Below are 17,433 nucleotides of genomic sequence, written 5' to 3' on the forward strand. Positions count from 1 at the left end.
AGATTGTATAATGTGTTACTTGAAATAGATTCTGAAAGGGATTTGGTAAAGGACTGTATGATAAAGTGGGCACAAAATTTTCAGGAGCCAATATTATTGGAAACTTGGGAAAAAAATTGGGTTAGAAATGTTAAATTCACGCAGGCACAGAATTTAAGGGAAAATTTTTATAAAATGTTTTATAGATGGCATTTAGATCCTAAGAAACTATTGTGTATGTATCCAGATATGCAAGCAAAATGTTGGAGATGTAATTATTATTTTTTATTATTATTATTTATTTGATTTTTATACCGCCCTTCTCCCGAAGGACTCAGGGCGGTGTACAGGCAACAATAAAATACAGACACTACAGTATACAATTTAAAATGCAAGTTAAAAAACTTATTATAATTAGCCTAGAACTTTAAAAATTTATAAAAACCAAAACCCCATTTAAAATTAGTAAAAAATTTAAAATCGATAAAATTTATGTAATTTAAAATTTAAAATTTAAGCCAGCCCCGCGCGAATGAAAAGATGTGTCTTCAGTTCGCGGCGGAAGGTCCGAAGGTCAGGTATTTGGCGTAAGCCCGGGGGAAGTTCGTTCCAAAGTGTGGGAGCCCCCACAGAGAAGGACCTTCCCTGGGGCCATGACATTGCTTGGCGGACGGCACCCTGAGAAGTCCCTCTCTGTGAGAGCGTACGGGTCGGTGGGAGGCATACGGTAACAGCAGGCGGTCCCGTAAGTACCCAGGCCCTAAGCCATGGAGCGCTTTAAAGGTCGTAACCAACACCTTAAAGTGCACTCGATGTCATGTCCCACTCCTCCGCTGACGGCCGGGTCAGGGAAATCCGAATCAGGCTTGCCTCTGCAGCTCTGCCCAAAGTCCTAGCAAAGTCCTCAGAGCAGGCAGGAGACCAGTAAGTGACTTCAGCAAGATAAGTTCGACTTTGCCTGACTCAGAGACTGCCAGAAAGCAGATCCTTTATATAGGCCATGGGGTGTGGCTCCATGACTCAGCACTCATTAAGGCCTGCCTCCTTCCTTCTGTTGCCTCCGCCTATCCAATCTTCTGATGCGAGGGTCACCCAATCAGCTGTTGGTAATAAATCCTCCTCAGGCTCACATGCTGTGGAGGAGGGAGGTCTAGCTGCTCCGTTTGCCTGGGCATGGAGTCAGGGCTGGGGCCGGGAGGTGCTCCTTCTTCTGCAGTTTGTCTGGGCATGGAGCCAGGACTGGGGCCGAGAGGCATACATTCCTCCGTGTTCGGGAGCAGATAAGAAGGCCCCGGCTGCTCTGAGGGCGGGAAAGACACAACACTCGAAAGGCCACAGATAGCCAGTGCAGTCTGCGCAGGAGCGGTGTTACGTGGGAGCTACGCGAAGCTCCCTCTATCACCCGCGCAGCTGCATTCTGGACTAACTGAAGCCTCTGAGTGCACTTCAAGGGGAGCCCCATATAGAGAGCATTACAATAATCCAAGCGAGAGGTAACAAGCGCGTGAGTGACTGTGCACAAGGCATCCCGATCAAGGAAGGGGCGCAACTGCCGAACCAGGCGAACCTGGTGGAAGGCCCTCCTGGCAACGGCCGTCAAATGATCTTCAAACGACAGCCGTTCATCCAGGAGGACACCTGTTCTGTTTCCCTTCCCCCAATACTCCCAGCAAAGAGTCAGTCAGAGGCCTCCTTTTCTGATTTATTTACATATATATAAATGTCCTGGCTACGTCTACCCACGGGCCTGCCAAGTTTCTGGAGATAACAAGGAAATTACAGATAAGGCCAGAATTACTCACGAATATATTCTTCCCTCCGTTGATACAGATTGCCCGCCCAAATTCATTACTTTGTCCAAGACAAAAAACCAGGAAGTCCCGCCTCCTATTTATAGTCTCTGCAGATGTCACTGCATGACAATTATGACTTGGCTTTGTCCCAACTCTTCCGCTGCTGCGCGCGCGATCACGCCCACGTAACCTTGCATCACTCCAAAACTGTTCTTGGGGCGTTGCCAAATCAGAAGGAGGCTCCATGGAATCAGGCTTTGCCGGCCCCTCCTCCTCCCTTTGAGTGGGTGCCAGGGAGGGAAAGGGCTCAAGAGAAGCAGGGCTGGCCAGGTCTTCTCCCTCACTTTCTGAATCATCCGAGTCCAGGAGTCCGGGTCCAGGAACCTGGGTCACAACAACACCTAAGTTGCGCACCCTATCCTTTGGGGCCAATAACTCGCCTCCAACAGTCAGCTGCGGCTGAAGCTGACTGAATCGGGATGCCGGCATCCACAGCCACTCCGTCTTGGAGGGATTAAGCTTGAGCCTGTTTCTCCCCATCCAGACCCGTACGGCTTCCAAACACCGGGACAGCACTTCAACAACTTCATTGGGGTGGCCCGGGGTGGAAAAGTACAGCTGAGTGTCGTCAGCGTACAGCTGGTAACTCACCCCGAAGCCACTGATGATCTCACCCAACGGCTTCATATAGATGTTGAACAGAAGGGGCGAGAGAATCGACCCCTGCGGCACCCCACAAGTGAGGCACCTCGCGGTTGACCTCTGCCCCCCTGTCAACACCGTCTGCGACCGGTCGGAGAGATAGGAGGAGAACCACCGATACACGGTGCCTCCCACTCCCAATCCCCCCAACCGGCGCAGCAAGATACCATGGTCGATGGTATCAAAAGCCGCTGAGAGATCTAATAGGACCAGGGCAGAGGAATAACCCCTGTCCCTGGCCCTCCAGAGATCATCCACCAATGCGACCAAAGCTGTCTCCGTGCTGTATCCGGGTCGGAAGCCGGACTGGAACGGGTCTAGATAGACGGATTCATCCAGGTATTGGGGTAGCTGTCGCGCCACAGCACTCAACCTTCGCAACAAAGCGAAGGTTGGAGACTGGACGGTAATTACCCAAAATAGCTGGGTCCAAAGAGGGCTTCTTGAGGAGGGGTCTCACCACCGCCTCTTTCAAGGCGGCAGGGAAAACCCCATCCAACAAAGAAGCATTGATAATCCTCTGAGCCAGCCTCGTGTCACCTCCTGAGTGGCCAGTACCAGCCAGGAAGGACACGGGTCCAGTAAACATGTAGTGGCGTGAAGCCTCCCCAACAACCTGTCCACGCCCTCGGAGCCACAGGGTCAAACTCATCCCAAACAGGCCCAACAAGACGTGCCTCCTCTCCCTCGCTTGGATCATCCCAATTTCGGTCCAGACCATCCTGGAGCTGAGCGATTTTATCGTATAGATAACCACTAAACTCCTCGGCACGTCCCTGCAAAGGGTCATCCCGCACCTCCTGATGAAGGAGGAGCGGTCACCCAAACAGGGCGGCCGGGCGGTTATCTGCCGACGCAATGAGGGTGGAGGCGAGAACGCCGCCTCCCTCATTGCCACCAGGTAGGTCCTAGAATAGGACCTAACTAGTGTCCGATCAGCTCGAACGACTGGACCTCCAGGTGCTCTCTAGGCGCTTCTCCGGCTTTCATCTCCTCAGCCCTCAGAGAACCAAGGGGCCGGACGAGATCTGCGCCGGTCAGAGGTCGCAAAGGCACGACACGGTCCAGGGCCCCAGCCGCGCCTGTTCCCAGGCCGCGACTAGTTCCTCAGTCGTGCCGTGGGCCAGATCCTCAGGAATGGCCCAAGCTCCGCCAGGAACCTCTCAGGGTCCATCAGGCGCCTGGGACGGAACCAACGATAGGTTCCGCCTCCCGCGATGGTGAGTGGCGGTTCGAAGTCTTGGCGAAGGAGAAAATGATCGGACCATGACATAGGTTCTGTTACTAAATCACCTAACTCCAGATCATTTAACCACTGTCCAGAGATATAAATCAAATCCAGCGTGCCTCCCCCCATGTGTGTAGGGCCATCATTTACTCGAATCAGGTCCAAGGCCGTCATGGAAGCCTGGAACTCCCGAGCTGCAGTCGATAACAAGCCAGCTGATGGTAGGTTGAAATCCCCCATGACTATAAGTCTGGGGGTCTCAACCGCCACCGCGGCAAGTACCTCCAACAGCTCGGGCAGGGCTGTGGTCACGCAGCAAGGAGCCAGGTACGCGATCAACAAGCCCAACTGATTCCTATGGCCCCACCTCACATAGAGGGATTCACAGCCGGCAATCTGAGGAACAGTGGCCTCCCTCGGCTCTAGATCTTCCTTAATGACAACCGCCACCCCGCCACCCCTACCTTGGGCCCTCGGCTGATGAAATGCTCGGAAACCTGGAGGGCAAAGCTCAACAAGGGGAACCCCCCCCTCTGGGCCCAACCAGGTCTCCGTAATGCCCATAAGATCCGCGGACTCCCCCTGAATAAGATCGCAAATCAGGGGAGCTTTATTAGCCACGGACCGGGCATTAGATAACATCAACCGAAGATCCAAGCTCTGAGGATCATGGCCGCCCGAGGAACAGGTAGGAACTGAGGGGCCGGAGCACGTGATCGCTTTCAGACATCGAACACGTGCTCCCAACTCTCGATACGGCCCCCCCCCGCCATATCTGCCTCTCCCACTAACCACACAGATGGAACCACACTTATCATCAGGAACCTCACCCTCCCCCGAAACCTTCGGACCTATTAAAACCCCGCCGCAAACACGCGCAGTGACTGGCCCCTCCCTCGGCGGGCTACCCCCAGCACCCGCCCTTGCCCTCCCCCCCCTTAAAAGTTCCCTATCTAAAAATCCCCACAAGTTCTTTCTACGCGCATGCCACCTCTGTGGATCCCAAGACCCGTCATTGAGGCCGGCCCTCGGTAACGTAGAGGGCCATTCCTGCGAGGCGGGGGCACCTCGCAGGCGCAAGAGTTCAATTGAGGAATATCGCATAATAAAATCGGCGAAAAGACTAGCTCCATCTCGAAATTGGCTAAGATGATAATATAAAATTAGTCCTCAGTTAAGGACGGACGTATAATAATCCGGTCAATGGACAGTCATGATGAATCTCCTGGTCAATATCCAGGACCCAGATCTTAGTTTGGTCCAATAAATATAAGTTCTTAAATCCAGGATAGGTAGTCCAAAGCCAAGTCCTAAACATGAGAAAAAAGGGTGGGGTTGGTGTTTCGTGTCCACTCTCGATGAAGTTTGCTGTTCCCGGACAAGTCTCCTCTCAGTTCCTGATGACCCATAAAGTCATAATATATGGCCATAAAGATCGCAAAAGGCCAGGAAACTGTCGATGATATCACAGTATCAGGGAAAAGAACAGGCCAGGAAACAGACCAAAGTACCTCCATTGTCTTACTCTCTGCCGGCCTCAGGCAATCCTCCAATAACCGGCACCAGATTCGTCCAGCCCATGCCCACCAGGGGTCACTCCATCTCCACCACCAACACCCCTGGAATGTCCAGGTCCGGCTCGCTCCAGAGACCAGGTCTCTCCAAGTCTCTCCAAAAACCCTCCAAGAGGCCTCACAAAAAGGCAAGGCCTCCCCCGAGGGGCCGAAGGACGGGAGGAAACAAGGATGCCCAGATGAAAATAGAGGCCGCAACAGGCCATAGCAGGCCGCAAAAAGGCCACCAGGATGAGCAAAGGCCGCAGAGAAATGAGTCAGTAAAGCCTTCATGGCCAAAGCCACATAGTGGAAACGACAGCAGCGGAAGATGGAAAAAAGGCAAAAGCTTTCCAAACGCCAAAAAAACCCGCTGCCGCTCCAATTCACCACTTCCCCTCCGCTGCAGTTCGCATTCACAGCCGAGGGAAAGGGCCCAACATCCCCGACCAAGGTAGAAAACAGGCCGGCTCACCACCCTATCGGCGCCACCAACATGGCCGCCGCCATCCGCTGCTCACCTTCCCGGGTCCGTTCCTGGCAGCCGTGGGGCTTAAGAGGTCCGGAAACCTCTCCCATGGCTGCCTGAAACTTCAGATCTTCTCATCGGGGGATGAGCGGTTAAGCAGGCGGCCAGGAGCGCTGCCATCCTGTTGGAGCTAAGAAAACCGCCGACGCCGATCCTCAGGGCGCCGCCATCTTGCGCATGCGCAGAACTTCATGACATTCCAAATTGTGATGATGCTACATATTTTCATATTTGGTGGACTTGTAAGGATATTGTAGCCTTTGGGATAAAAATTTGGTGGATTTTACAAAATGTTCTGAAAAAGAAGATAAAGTTCCTGCCGCGATTTTTTCTGCTGGGAATTATTACAGACTGTACAGTAATTGAGACTAAATTGATTTTAAATCTAATAACAGCGGCAAGATTACTGATAGGACAGTATTGGAAGAAAAAAGAAGTATTTACAATAGAAGAATGGATATTGAAAGTTGCCAATTTGGCTGAGATGGCAAAAATCTCAGCCTTTTTGAAAGACAATACGCAAGAAAGATACTTAAAGGAATGGAAAAAATGGATTGACTATATTCAAAGTAGATATCAAACTAAGAGTTATCAGACTGCCTTTGAATGATTAGGATGTATTATTTCTGATTGTTTTGGGGAAAGTTAGGAACTGATGAGAATTGTAGGAGTATAATTGAATTGGGAGGGAAATTTTTTTAGCATATGTTTGTTTTATTTTTAACTATACCTTGTGTTTGTTCCGGGAAGTTGGGGGGGTGGGGGGGTTGTGAAGGGAGGGGGGAGGGGGGAAGGGGGGGTGGGGGGAAAAGGGGGGAGAAAGTTTGTAAAACTTTTTCAATAAAAAAAAATACTTCCTCTGCTTGCTTATGATTATAATGATGTCCATGATCTTTTGTTTCTCACTATTTAGGTTCTTTTAGCATAAGTACCCCCAAAGTAAAGAGGCATAAACAATCTACAATAAGTAAAGTTCAGTATGTATATCTAGAACTTTAATGATAATAATGAGTATTTTGTTCAGTAATACAGAATTAAACATGAATTTCAATCCTAACTTGCAACTGAACTTTTGACCAGGTGTTAATGTTTAAAACTGGAATTATTAGCCATCCAATTGCCTGATTTTACCTGTGTTTTGTGAGTATTGACTAATGAAGGAGTAGCAGCCACCATGGAACTACTGCGTGGCCTTGGCAATGGTGGGACTTCTGGGTCAAATGATTTCTCTGGCTTTTCTTCTAACATGTGGCGCAGCCGCTGGAGATAATACATCAAGGACCATTGTGTGCCTTCCTCAGACCAGTGTGGCTGAAGCAGGCATCGTAATACAGCAACATCAAAGTAAGTGGCATAGCGGGACCTTTGGCATGGTGGGATCACCAAAGACACTCTGTTACAAAGAGGAAAAAGAAGCACATTAATCCAATCAATTGAGGAATCAAGCAACAATCAAGATGTGGTCCCCCAGAAAACAATCTGTTTCTTCATCCTGGATAGAGTTGTTAATATCAGCATGATCTTAACAGACAATCCCCAAATGTGGTAACCTATTATTTAGGAAAAAAAGGAACACAAACTGATTAATTTGAGATGTCACTTTTATTCTGAGATTTAGGAGAGTGAAGAAGAATGAAAGGGGCCCAGCTGATCTTGAGCATGAATTTAAAAACTCAGCATTGTTGGGAAAGTTTCAGAAGGAAGAAACAGCCCCTCTCTGGATTCCATGAAAACCTCCCCAATTCTTCTGCCATCTCCACTGGGCACACATTTCAGATTCTCCTTGATGTATGTGATAATTACATTAATTAAGTTTCAGACAGAAGGTCTTCATGATACTCTGGAAAGTGCTAGCTTATAAATTGCACTTAGAAACCAAGGGCCCAATCACAATCAAAGGACTGGTCTTAAATTTACACATTAGTATACTCTTCTTAGATTGCCAAAGAATTGTTGACTTTTTAGGAATATACTCTCATGGACCACTGTTTGGGGATAAAATCCCACTGCAAAGGATTCGTAAGATTGAATCTAAACACAATCATACTGCCCATACTTATAGCAACATAAACTCATAATTTTTGAAAATGTACAATGCACAAAACACAAGAATTTAAATTTGTTACACTGAAACGATAAAATAATACAAGCAGCAGCCACCAGAGTATTTTAAATGATTCTAAACAACACATATATTTAAAATTAAATCAATAATTGAGTAAAATATGGACAAACAAAAATGGCTTAAAAGAGAATACCATCATACCGGGAGAATAATTTCAGAGGTGGAAGACAACCACTGAAAAGGGCCATTCCTGTATACTGGTTATTCAGGCTCTCAGCATCAAAAGGTGCCAGAATAGGCCTCAGAAGTTTTTCCTGGGATTCACTGAGGACAATTGGGGAAAAGGCATTCCTGTAGATAACATGGTCCCAAGTTCAGAAGAACTTTATAGATTAAAACATGTTCCTTGATCTCAGGAACAGAACAACTCTGGGAGTCAGTGAAAATAAAATTGGCTTAGTTGCAGTCAGAATTTTTTACTTTTTTGTACTAACTTTCCAGCTCATATTGAAGAGCAGAGTCTGGACAACTAACTCTCAAGGATGCTTTTCTTGCAGTATATAGGAGGCTAAGGTTTATGACCTTCCAACTGTAGGACTCTATTCTACAATTATCTTGCCTGTAGCAATAGATATTTGTGCATTTGTAAATGCAGTTAGTGGTAGGCATTCCTTCTAAGCATGTGTGTTTGAAAACTGATTAATCATCCATATCTCTATAAATTCATTTGACGTTTCATTGGTGCATCAATGCTTCTCCTACCAGTTAATGGATTACTGCTTTCAACACTATTTGTATCTTTAATGAAAAATATGTTAAATGGTAAAATTATGTATACTGAAAAATACTCTTTCGAGAGCATTTGTATTCTAACAAGGATCCTCTAAGTGCTACCGTAATCTAGTTTGGTTTTGTCAGTTTTAACTGAAATTGCACACCTATATGAACCCTAATAATACCACAGGAAAATTATTCCAATTGTCAGGGATAGATATGGTCTTGTAAACAAACCATATCCATATTTTAACATTTTCCAATAATGGTATCTGTACTTTTATCATAATCGTTTTTCAAAATGTTCACAGCATATATTATTTTTCATCAGGTTTATTGCTGACATTTGTAGTTTTACTCTAACGTATTTCCACAGTATACTTCCTCAGGCATTCCTCCACTTCGATAATTTAATCACTTTACTTTCTTTGAATTTTGTTCACTCTGCTGGTGGCTCCTTGTTTAGGCCATTCACCCACTTACAAAACAATGCTTCATTCCCTACAAAACGAATTTGCCTTTTTTCTGCTTTTAGCCTTAACCATTCTTTTCTCTTACTACATTTTCCGCTGTTACCCTTTCTCTTTACACAAGGTACAAATTTCTTTCTTTCATTCTGCTTTTTGCAGATATACTATATATAAGTTCAGTTTCTTTCTTTCATTTTACCATGCCACCAAACATATTCATCCTTCTCATTAGCTCCACATAATTATGGGGCAACCTGCTTCATTTTTTTTCACTCCATTCCAGGTAGCTTTCATATCTTCTTTCTTTATTGCCTGCTTTCCAGTCATTCTGACAGGAGACAAACCTATCTTCTAATACTTTTATACAAATATATAAAATTATATTGTTGTAACCACAGACCTAACATAAAGAACTCCATCCCTGGAGTTTTCCTTTCACTCTTGTTTCTTCCAGTTTTTTCCTTCCCTTTATTTTTCATTTCCCTCCAAAATCCATTCTCAACACTGCAATAAAATTGTCTTCCACACATTCCAAACCTCTGAGCACTCTTGAATTCTTCATTAATTCTCTTGGTCAGTCGTCACAAACAATTTAATCAATAATGCTTTTAGTTTTATATCTCCTCTTCCTATATGTACTTAAACACAGAGTTATGTTTAGACTATGTATTTGAAACTAAAGAGAAACTCATCAAATAGTCACCATTCATTGGAGGGTCTTCAAATGGCCTGTTCATATTTTCTGAATGCTATCATCTTGAACCTGCCCATCCATTCATGACACTAGCAATGCATTTTCCCCTAGAACACATTCACTCACAATGTTGCTCAGGTCTGGTTCTTCTATTATCACAATTCATTGCAGCATATCATGCGAGTATCACTGACATATGGATTCCTGTTTTCATACGCTCCCATAACAATCTAGATGACAGTAATTCATATTTTCTAACACAGATTTTAACACTTCCCCCCATAATTACACAAACACCTTCATTACCTAGCATGTATTTCTGAATGCCACTTCATTCAGATCTATTACATCTTTCCTTTTTATTAGTTTCACAGATGCTCAACAAATCTATTTTCATTTCTTTTCATTAATTAATGCTGTTTACAATGTACTCTTTTATTCCAAGTTTTAATTATCTGAAAGGCTTAGTTATCACCACTTAAGTCCATAGATTTGATCTCTGTTCTCCGTATGGTTTTGATCAGAGCTTTCACACAATTCTTTTTACTATGATAGAAAAGCTACAAAGCAGGTTACCAAATTTTGTTGTATCTATGTACTATGTAATACTCTCTGATGGTATGGACAATACTAGTCAATGTGGTACATTTCAGCCAGTATGTCACAAGCACCTGGAGCCCAAATTTACCCTGAATATGCCATTCTATGCATGCTTGGAGATCTACGCTAGAAAACTACCTTGTTTTCAACATTTATTTATTCACATCTCACACATTGAATGGCTGAATAAATATAAGTATTCATTGTGACTATGGTAAGAAACAGTCATCTCATTTTTTTCTGGCTACTATATGATTTGTTAAAGGATCCGCTTTTACGAAAAAGATGCAAACTGATATACAGATGAAAGAAAGTTTGAAAATTTTCCCTTATAAATAGAATGTAAGTTAAATACGCAGATATTATATTTCACAGAGAAACAAAAATGTAAGAAAGATGTAACAGTGAGACTATTTGGGGAAGAAAACTAAGGAACCTTTAGGCAGACATTTTAAATTACCCGTATATACTCGAGTATAAGCCGACCCGAATATAAGCCGAGGTACCTAATTTTACCACAAAAAAACTGGGAAAAACTATTGACTCGAGTATAAGCCTAGGGTGGGAAATGAGGCAGCTACTGGTCAATGTAAAAAATAAAGATAGAGCCAAGTAAAATAACATGAATATTTATTTGAACGAAAAACAATAAAAGTGCAAAAGTGCAAAATGTTCGGCGCTCATTTTTATTATGCAGCGCCCCCTGCTGGACATCTATCAAAAATACAGTATCTTTTAAAAGTACATCGAGACGTAGACTCGAGTATAAGCCGAGGGGGCCGCTTTTCAGCACAAAAAACGTGCTGAAAAACTCGGCTTATACTCGAGTATATACGGTACCTCCATCAGAATTGTACAAAACGTTTAGTTGTGCTAAATAAGAACGATTCCTATTATGCCCCTGTAACCAAATACCTAATCAATTACCTAATCAATTGTTCAGTAAAGGCTATTTGAGCAAGTTGAAAGATCAGATAAATTACTGTTGATTGAAATAATTACATTCAATGTTCTAATTTCTGACATGCCTTGTGCAGAAAAAAAAATGTTTCTCAAGACAACTACAAATTTGTGGTCCACGGTACAAATGAATGCATTGCTATAACATGCATTATAGCAATATGATAAAAATGTTATCTATTTCCTATACACCCTAGATAGAACTTTGTTACAACAATGTCATCTTATTTCTACTATTAAGGATTACCAGGATAAAATACATAATGATTTTAGTCAATATTGAAGAAATTAATGTATTTTCTTCCTAATATTATGCCTCATACCTTATTTATTCACTATTAAGCATTTTTAAAATAAAGAATAGTTAGTATTAAAACTATGAAAATAAGAACTATTGTTATCATTGTACTATTTGGCAATTTAACAGAGTATTCAGTTAATTGAACAGCATGCCAAATTCATTTAGTCCTTAGGTTACAATGGCAATTGAGACCAGAATTTCTGTTGCTAAGCAATGTGGACATAAAGCACAATGTCACATGACTACATTGCTTAGTGATGGCAATCACAGCAGTCCCCATTGCCATGTAATCCCAGAACTGTGTGATCGTTAAGAAGAAAGAGGCAGGAGTCCCATACAAGAAGTGTGTGTATGGAGGGGTGTTCAGGCGCTATGCGGGTGGATCTGCAGGTAGGTGTGCATTACAGTGCAGGCAGGTAGGGGTTGCAATGGAGTATGCAATCCCTCAGGAGAAACAGCAGCAGGACTGGAGCCTTCTGCTGGCTTCCTCATGGACTTTGCTTGTGCAAAGCCAGCAGGAAAAGTCTCAAATGGGAGTAATGAGCCCAGAGGATGCTATAACTGTTGTAAGTGTGAGCCAGTTGCCAAGTGGCTGAATCACAATCATATGACCAAAAGTATGCTGAAATGGTCAGAACTTTGAGGACTGGTTATAAATTCTCCTTCTTCAGTACTGTTGCAACTTTGAACAGTCAACAAGTAGATTATTGATATACAATGCTTTGTCATATACTTCTATGCTTCTTACAAACTCTATTAAGTTTCTATTGAAATTTATAAAAATTAGCATTCCACTTATTTGCTTGAATTCTTTTAAATCTACAAATAATTATTTCAGTGAAACTTTTTTCATGTGTTCTTGTAAACGTATCAGATTTTTCATGTGTTCTTGTAAATATATTAGTTCAAAGAAAAATTAGCAAAATTACTGGAAGAAATAAATTTTGTAAACATTTATATTACTTCAAATTGTTATATTTACTCAGCAGCATTTCTAGGTAAATATCTTTATGTTATTTCAAAGAGATAGGTAGGATATTAAGAAATTGTATATGGCAAGGACAAATTCCTACAGTTTATGTATCTAAATTAAGCAGTTACATGATGATGAAAGTTTTAATCTTCCTGACTTGCAGCTTTATCATTGGCATATATTTTGATTTTCTTCTCTCTATGGGACACAAGCAACCAGGTAACACGCCTCTGTTAGTACAAGTAGCAAGTTATTATGTAATTCCTCAGGAATTCTGGGAAAAGTCTTGGCTTCATTTTTAGCAATAGCTCTGATCTGTCTCCTGCATTAAATACAACAAAGTAGGTCTGGAAGTCATTTGGTTAGTCAGTTTTGTTGTTTTTTTCTAAATTATGTTTGTTCCTCTCCTCCCTGCTTCTCCACTTCAGTTTCTCTTTTCCCTTCTTTCTTACAGCAATTTTTAAAATGTACAATTTTTTTCGACTTAATTTTAATTGCACACTAAGCTCACTGAGTTAGTGATTGCACACTTTCCCCAAAGGCCAGGATGTAATGATTATTTGAATTTTATCTTCAAGGGCAGAAATAATTGTATAAAAGCTGGATCAGTAAGTAGAGCAAACAACATTTATTCTGTTCCTGCTTGTTGCTAGGCAACACCCTCTCCAGTTCCGTTTGGAGTGATCAATGAGTTCAGCAAATGAAGAGAAATTAATGACGCAGGTTAGAGACCCTGCCTGCAGCTTCATTGCCATAGTGACCACCCAGCTCAGTTTCAGACACTGAATACTTGCTCTATTTTGAACCTGCATATCTGAGGAGGGAAAGAACCCAATACATAGAAAATACCAATTTTGATTTCCTGTTTCTTTTTAACCATCTGTATATGTAAGGCACAATCAGCCTTTTGACTTCTCACTAGTAAGCTATAGGTGCCACATTTCAACAATTTCATCAATAACATTGTGTTAACTATGGATCCTGGTTGATAAACAGGGTTGGTCACACATTTGTCCTATCAAATAAGGCATCCACTGGCTAGATCAGGGCAGGAAATTAAGCACTTAGATGTATTTCGTTTCAGGCTCTCTATATAAAGAAGTTCCTCAGTTCATACAAAATGAACTATTCTTTCCTTTTTTTAAAGTATTTTATGAATGAAATATTTTCTGTTCAGCCTTTCAAGCAGTGGTGGGATTCAAATAATTTAACAACAGATTCTGTCAGTGTGGCTAGGTGGTCATGTGACTGGGTGGGCGTGGCTAATTCAATGTCACTCATATTAAGGGGTGCTTCGCCTGGCCCCTCCTCTCCCAGTCATTCCTTGTCACACCCGGCCTCAACATGGTCGCATTGGTTGATGATCTCTGGAGGGCTCGGGACAGGGGTTGTTCCTCTGTCCTGGTCCTATTAGATCTGTCAGCGGCTTTTGATACCATCGACCATGGTATCCTTTTGTGGCGATTGGGGGGTTTGGGAGTGGGGGGCACCATTTTTCGGTGGTTCTCCTCCTACCTCTCTGACCGCTCGCAGACTGTGTTGGCAGGAGGGCAGAGATTGACTGCAAGGCACCTCACTTGCGGGGTGCCGCAGGGGTCAGTTCTCTCGCCGCTCCTGTTCAACATTTATATGAAGCCACTGGGGGAGATCATCTGTGGTTTCGGGGTGAGTTGCCATCTATATGCTGATGATACTCAGCTATACATCTCCACCCCGGACCACCCCAATGAAGCCGTCAAGGTGATGTCCCGGTGTTTGGAGGCCGTGTGGGTCTGGATGGGGAAGAACAGACTTCGACTCAACCCATCCAAGACTGAGTGGCTGTGGGTGCCAACATCCGGCACAGTCAGCTAGTTCCATTGCTGACTGTGGGGGGCGAGTTGTTGGCCCCCAGGGAGACGGTTCGCAACTTAGGCGTTCTCCTGGTTGTCGCTGGAAGAGCATTTGACAGCCGCCACCAGGGGAGGTTTTTATCAGGTGCGTCTGATTCGCCAGTTGCGTCCCTTCCTGGACCGGGATTCTTTATGCACAGTCACTCATGCCCTCGTCACTTCCCGCCTGGACTACTGCAATGCTCTCTACATGGGGCTCCCCTTGAAGAGCACCAGGAGGCTTCAACTGGTCCAGAATGCGGCTGCGGGGGATAGAGGGAGTGTCTCGTAGCTCCCATATAACACCTCTCCAGTTCCGTTTGGAGTGATCAATGAGTTCAGCAAATGAAGAGAAATTAATGACGCAGGTTAGAGACCCTGCCTGCAGCTTCATTGCCATAGTGACCACCCAGCTCAGTTTCAGACACTGAATACTTGCTCTATTTTGAACCTGCATATCTGAGGAGGGAAAGAACCCAATACATAGAAAATACCAATTTTGATTTCCTGTTTCTTTTTAACCATCTGTATATGTAAGGCACAATCAGCCTTTTGACTTCTCACTAGTAAGCTATAGGTGCCACATTTCAACAATTTCATCAATAACATTGTGTTAACTATGGATCCTGGTTGATAAACAGGGTTGGTCACACATTTGTCCTATCAAATAAGGCATCCACTGGCTAGATCAGGGCAGGAAATTAAGCACTTAGATGTATTTCGTTTCAGGCTCTCTATATAAAGAAGTTCCTCAGTTCATACAAAATGAACTATTCTTTCCTTTTTTTAAAGTATTTTATGAATGAAATATTTTCTGTTCAGCCTTTCAAGCAGTGGTGGGATTCAAATAATTTAACAACAGATTCTGTCAGTGTGGCTAGGTGGTCATGTGACTGGGTGGGCGTGGCTAATTCAATGTCACTCATATTAAGGGGTGCTTCACCTGGCCCCTCCTCTCCCAGTCATTCCTTGTCACACCCGGCCTCAACATGGTCGCATTGGTTGATGATCTCTGGAGGGCTCGGGACAGGGGTTGTTCCTCTGTCCTGGTCCTATTAGATCTGTCAGCGGCTTTTGATACCATCGACCATGCTATCCTTCTGCGGCGGTTGGGGTGTTTGGGAGTGGGGGGCACCGTTTTTCGGTGGTTCTCCTCCTACCTCTCCGACCGTTCGCAGACTGTGTTGGCAGGAGGGCAGAGATCGACTGCAAGGCACCTCACTTGTGGGGTGCCACAGGGGTCAGTTCTCTCGCTGCTTCTGTTCAACATTTATATGAAGCCTCTGGGGGAGATCATCCGTGGTTTTGGGGTGAGTTGCCACTATATGCTGATGATACTCAGCTATATATCTCCACCCCGAACCACCCCAATGAAGCCGTCAAAGTAATGTCCCGGTGCCTTGAGGCTGTACGGGTCTGGATGGGGAAGAACAGACTTCGACTCAACCCATCCAAGACTGAGTGGCTGTGGATGCCAACATCCCGGCACAGTCAGCTAGTTCCATTGCTGACTGTGGGGGGCGAGTTGTTGGCCCCCAGGGAGACGGTTCGCAACTTAGGCGTTCTCCTGGTTGTCGCTGGAAGAGCATTTGACAGCCGCCACCAGGGGAGGTTTTTATCAGGTGCGTCTGATTCGCCAGTTGCGTCCCTTCCTGGACCGGGATTCTTTATGCACAGTCACTCATGCCCTCGTCACTTCCCGCCTGGACTACTGCAATGCTCTCTACATGGGGCTCCCCTTGAAGAGCACCAGGAGGCTCCAACTGGTCCAGAATGCGGCTGCGCGGGGGGGGGGTAGAGGGAGTGTCTCGTAGCTCCCATATAATACCTCTCCTGCGCAACTGTACTGGTTACCGGTGGTCTTCCGGGTGCAATTCAAGGTGTTGGTTCTCACCTTTAAAGCGCTCCATGGCTTGGGACCAGGTTACTTATGGGACCGCCTACTGCCACCAATAACCTCCCATCGACCTGTGCGCTCCCATAGGGAGGGCCTCCTCAGGGTGCCGTCAGCCAAACAATGCCGACTGGCGGCTCCCAGGGGGAGGTCCTTCTCTGTGGGGGCTCCTGCCCTGTGGAATGAGCTACCTCTGGGGCTACACCAACTCCCTGACCTCTGGACCTTTAAGCGCAAGCTTAAGACTTTCTTTTTCCATCGTGCAGGGTTGGCCTAATCACAATTTTAACATGGGTGGTTTTATTAGGGTTTATTTTATATTTTATTAGTTTTTAAAATTATTGGGCCAATTTTGAATTAGATTTTTAATAATGTTCTTAACGCTTGTTTCTGTGTGATTTTATCTTGGCTGTAAACCGCCCTGAGTCTTCGGAGAAGGGCGGTATAGAAATGTGATAAATAAATAAATAAACATATCTACAGTTCTGTAAAAATGTTGTTCATCTTTTTTCACATACCATAGCACATACCACAGACCACTGAAAGATAGAAATGGCTCACATGCATTGCTCAAGAGTGTGATAGGCAAAAGGTTTTTAAGGGGCTGCCAGAAAGAAAGGGGAGGGGGGCAATGTATTTTCCAAAGAAGCAGAAGGCAAAACAAAAAGCAATAGATGGAAACTGAACAAAGAGGAGCAACCTAAAACTAAGGCAAAACTTCCTGACAGTAAGAGAAATTAACCAATAGAACTTCTTGTCTCCAGAAGTTCTGGGTGCTTCCACAATGGAGGTTTTCAAGAGGAGATGGGGCAGCCACTTCTCTGAAATGGTATAGGGTTCACCCCTCCAAGGTCCCTTCCAAGGTCCCTTCTGTTATTCTGACATCTTTCCCAGGCTCTCTACTCAGATTTTGGCATGCTCAGTTTTCCTGCCTGAGCAGGGGGTTGGACTAGAAGACCTCCAAAGTCTCTTTCAACTCGATTATTCTGTTATTCCTGAGCTAAATAGCTAAGACCCTCATTGGGGCCCTATCTCTTTTGCTCCCTC

At 44.4% G+C, this 17,433-nt stretch overlaps 1 protein-coding gene across 1 annotated transcript in view; it reads right to left on the reverse strand.

Moving 5' to 3' along the window:
• Window positions 1-17,433, reverse strand: part of UNC80 (unc-80 homolog, NALCN channel complex subunit) — a 303,637-nt gene that overhangs the window by 266,968 nt on the left and 19,236 nt on the right. Inside the window, exon 8 of the mRNA XM_058184775.1 lies at window positions 6,916-7,177. Coding sequence (XP_058040758.1) covers window positions 6,916-7,177 — 262 coding nt within the window. The remainder of the gene's footprint in view (window positions 1-6,915; window positions 7,178-17,433) is intronic.

Source organism: Ahaetulla prasina, chromosome 1, assembly GCF_028640845.1.
Source record: "Ahaetulla prasina isolate Xishuangbanna chromosome 1, ASM2864084v1, whole genome shotgun sequence".
NCBI classification, from domain to species: Eukaryota; Metazoa; Chordata; class Lepidosauria; order Squamata; family Colubridae; genus Ahaetulla; species Ahaetulla prasina.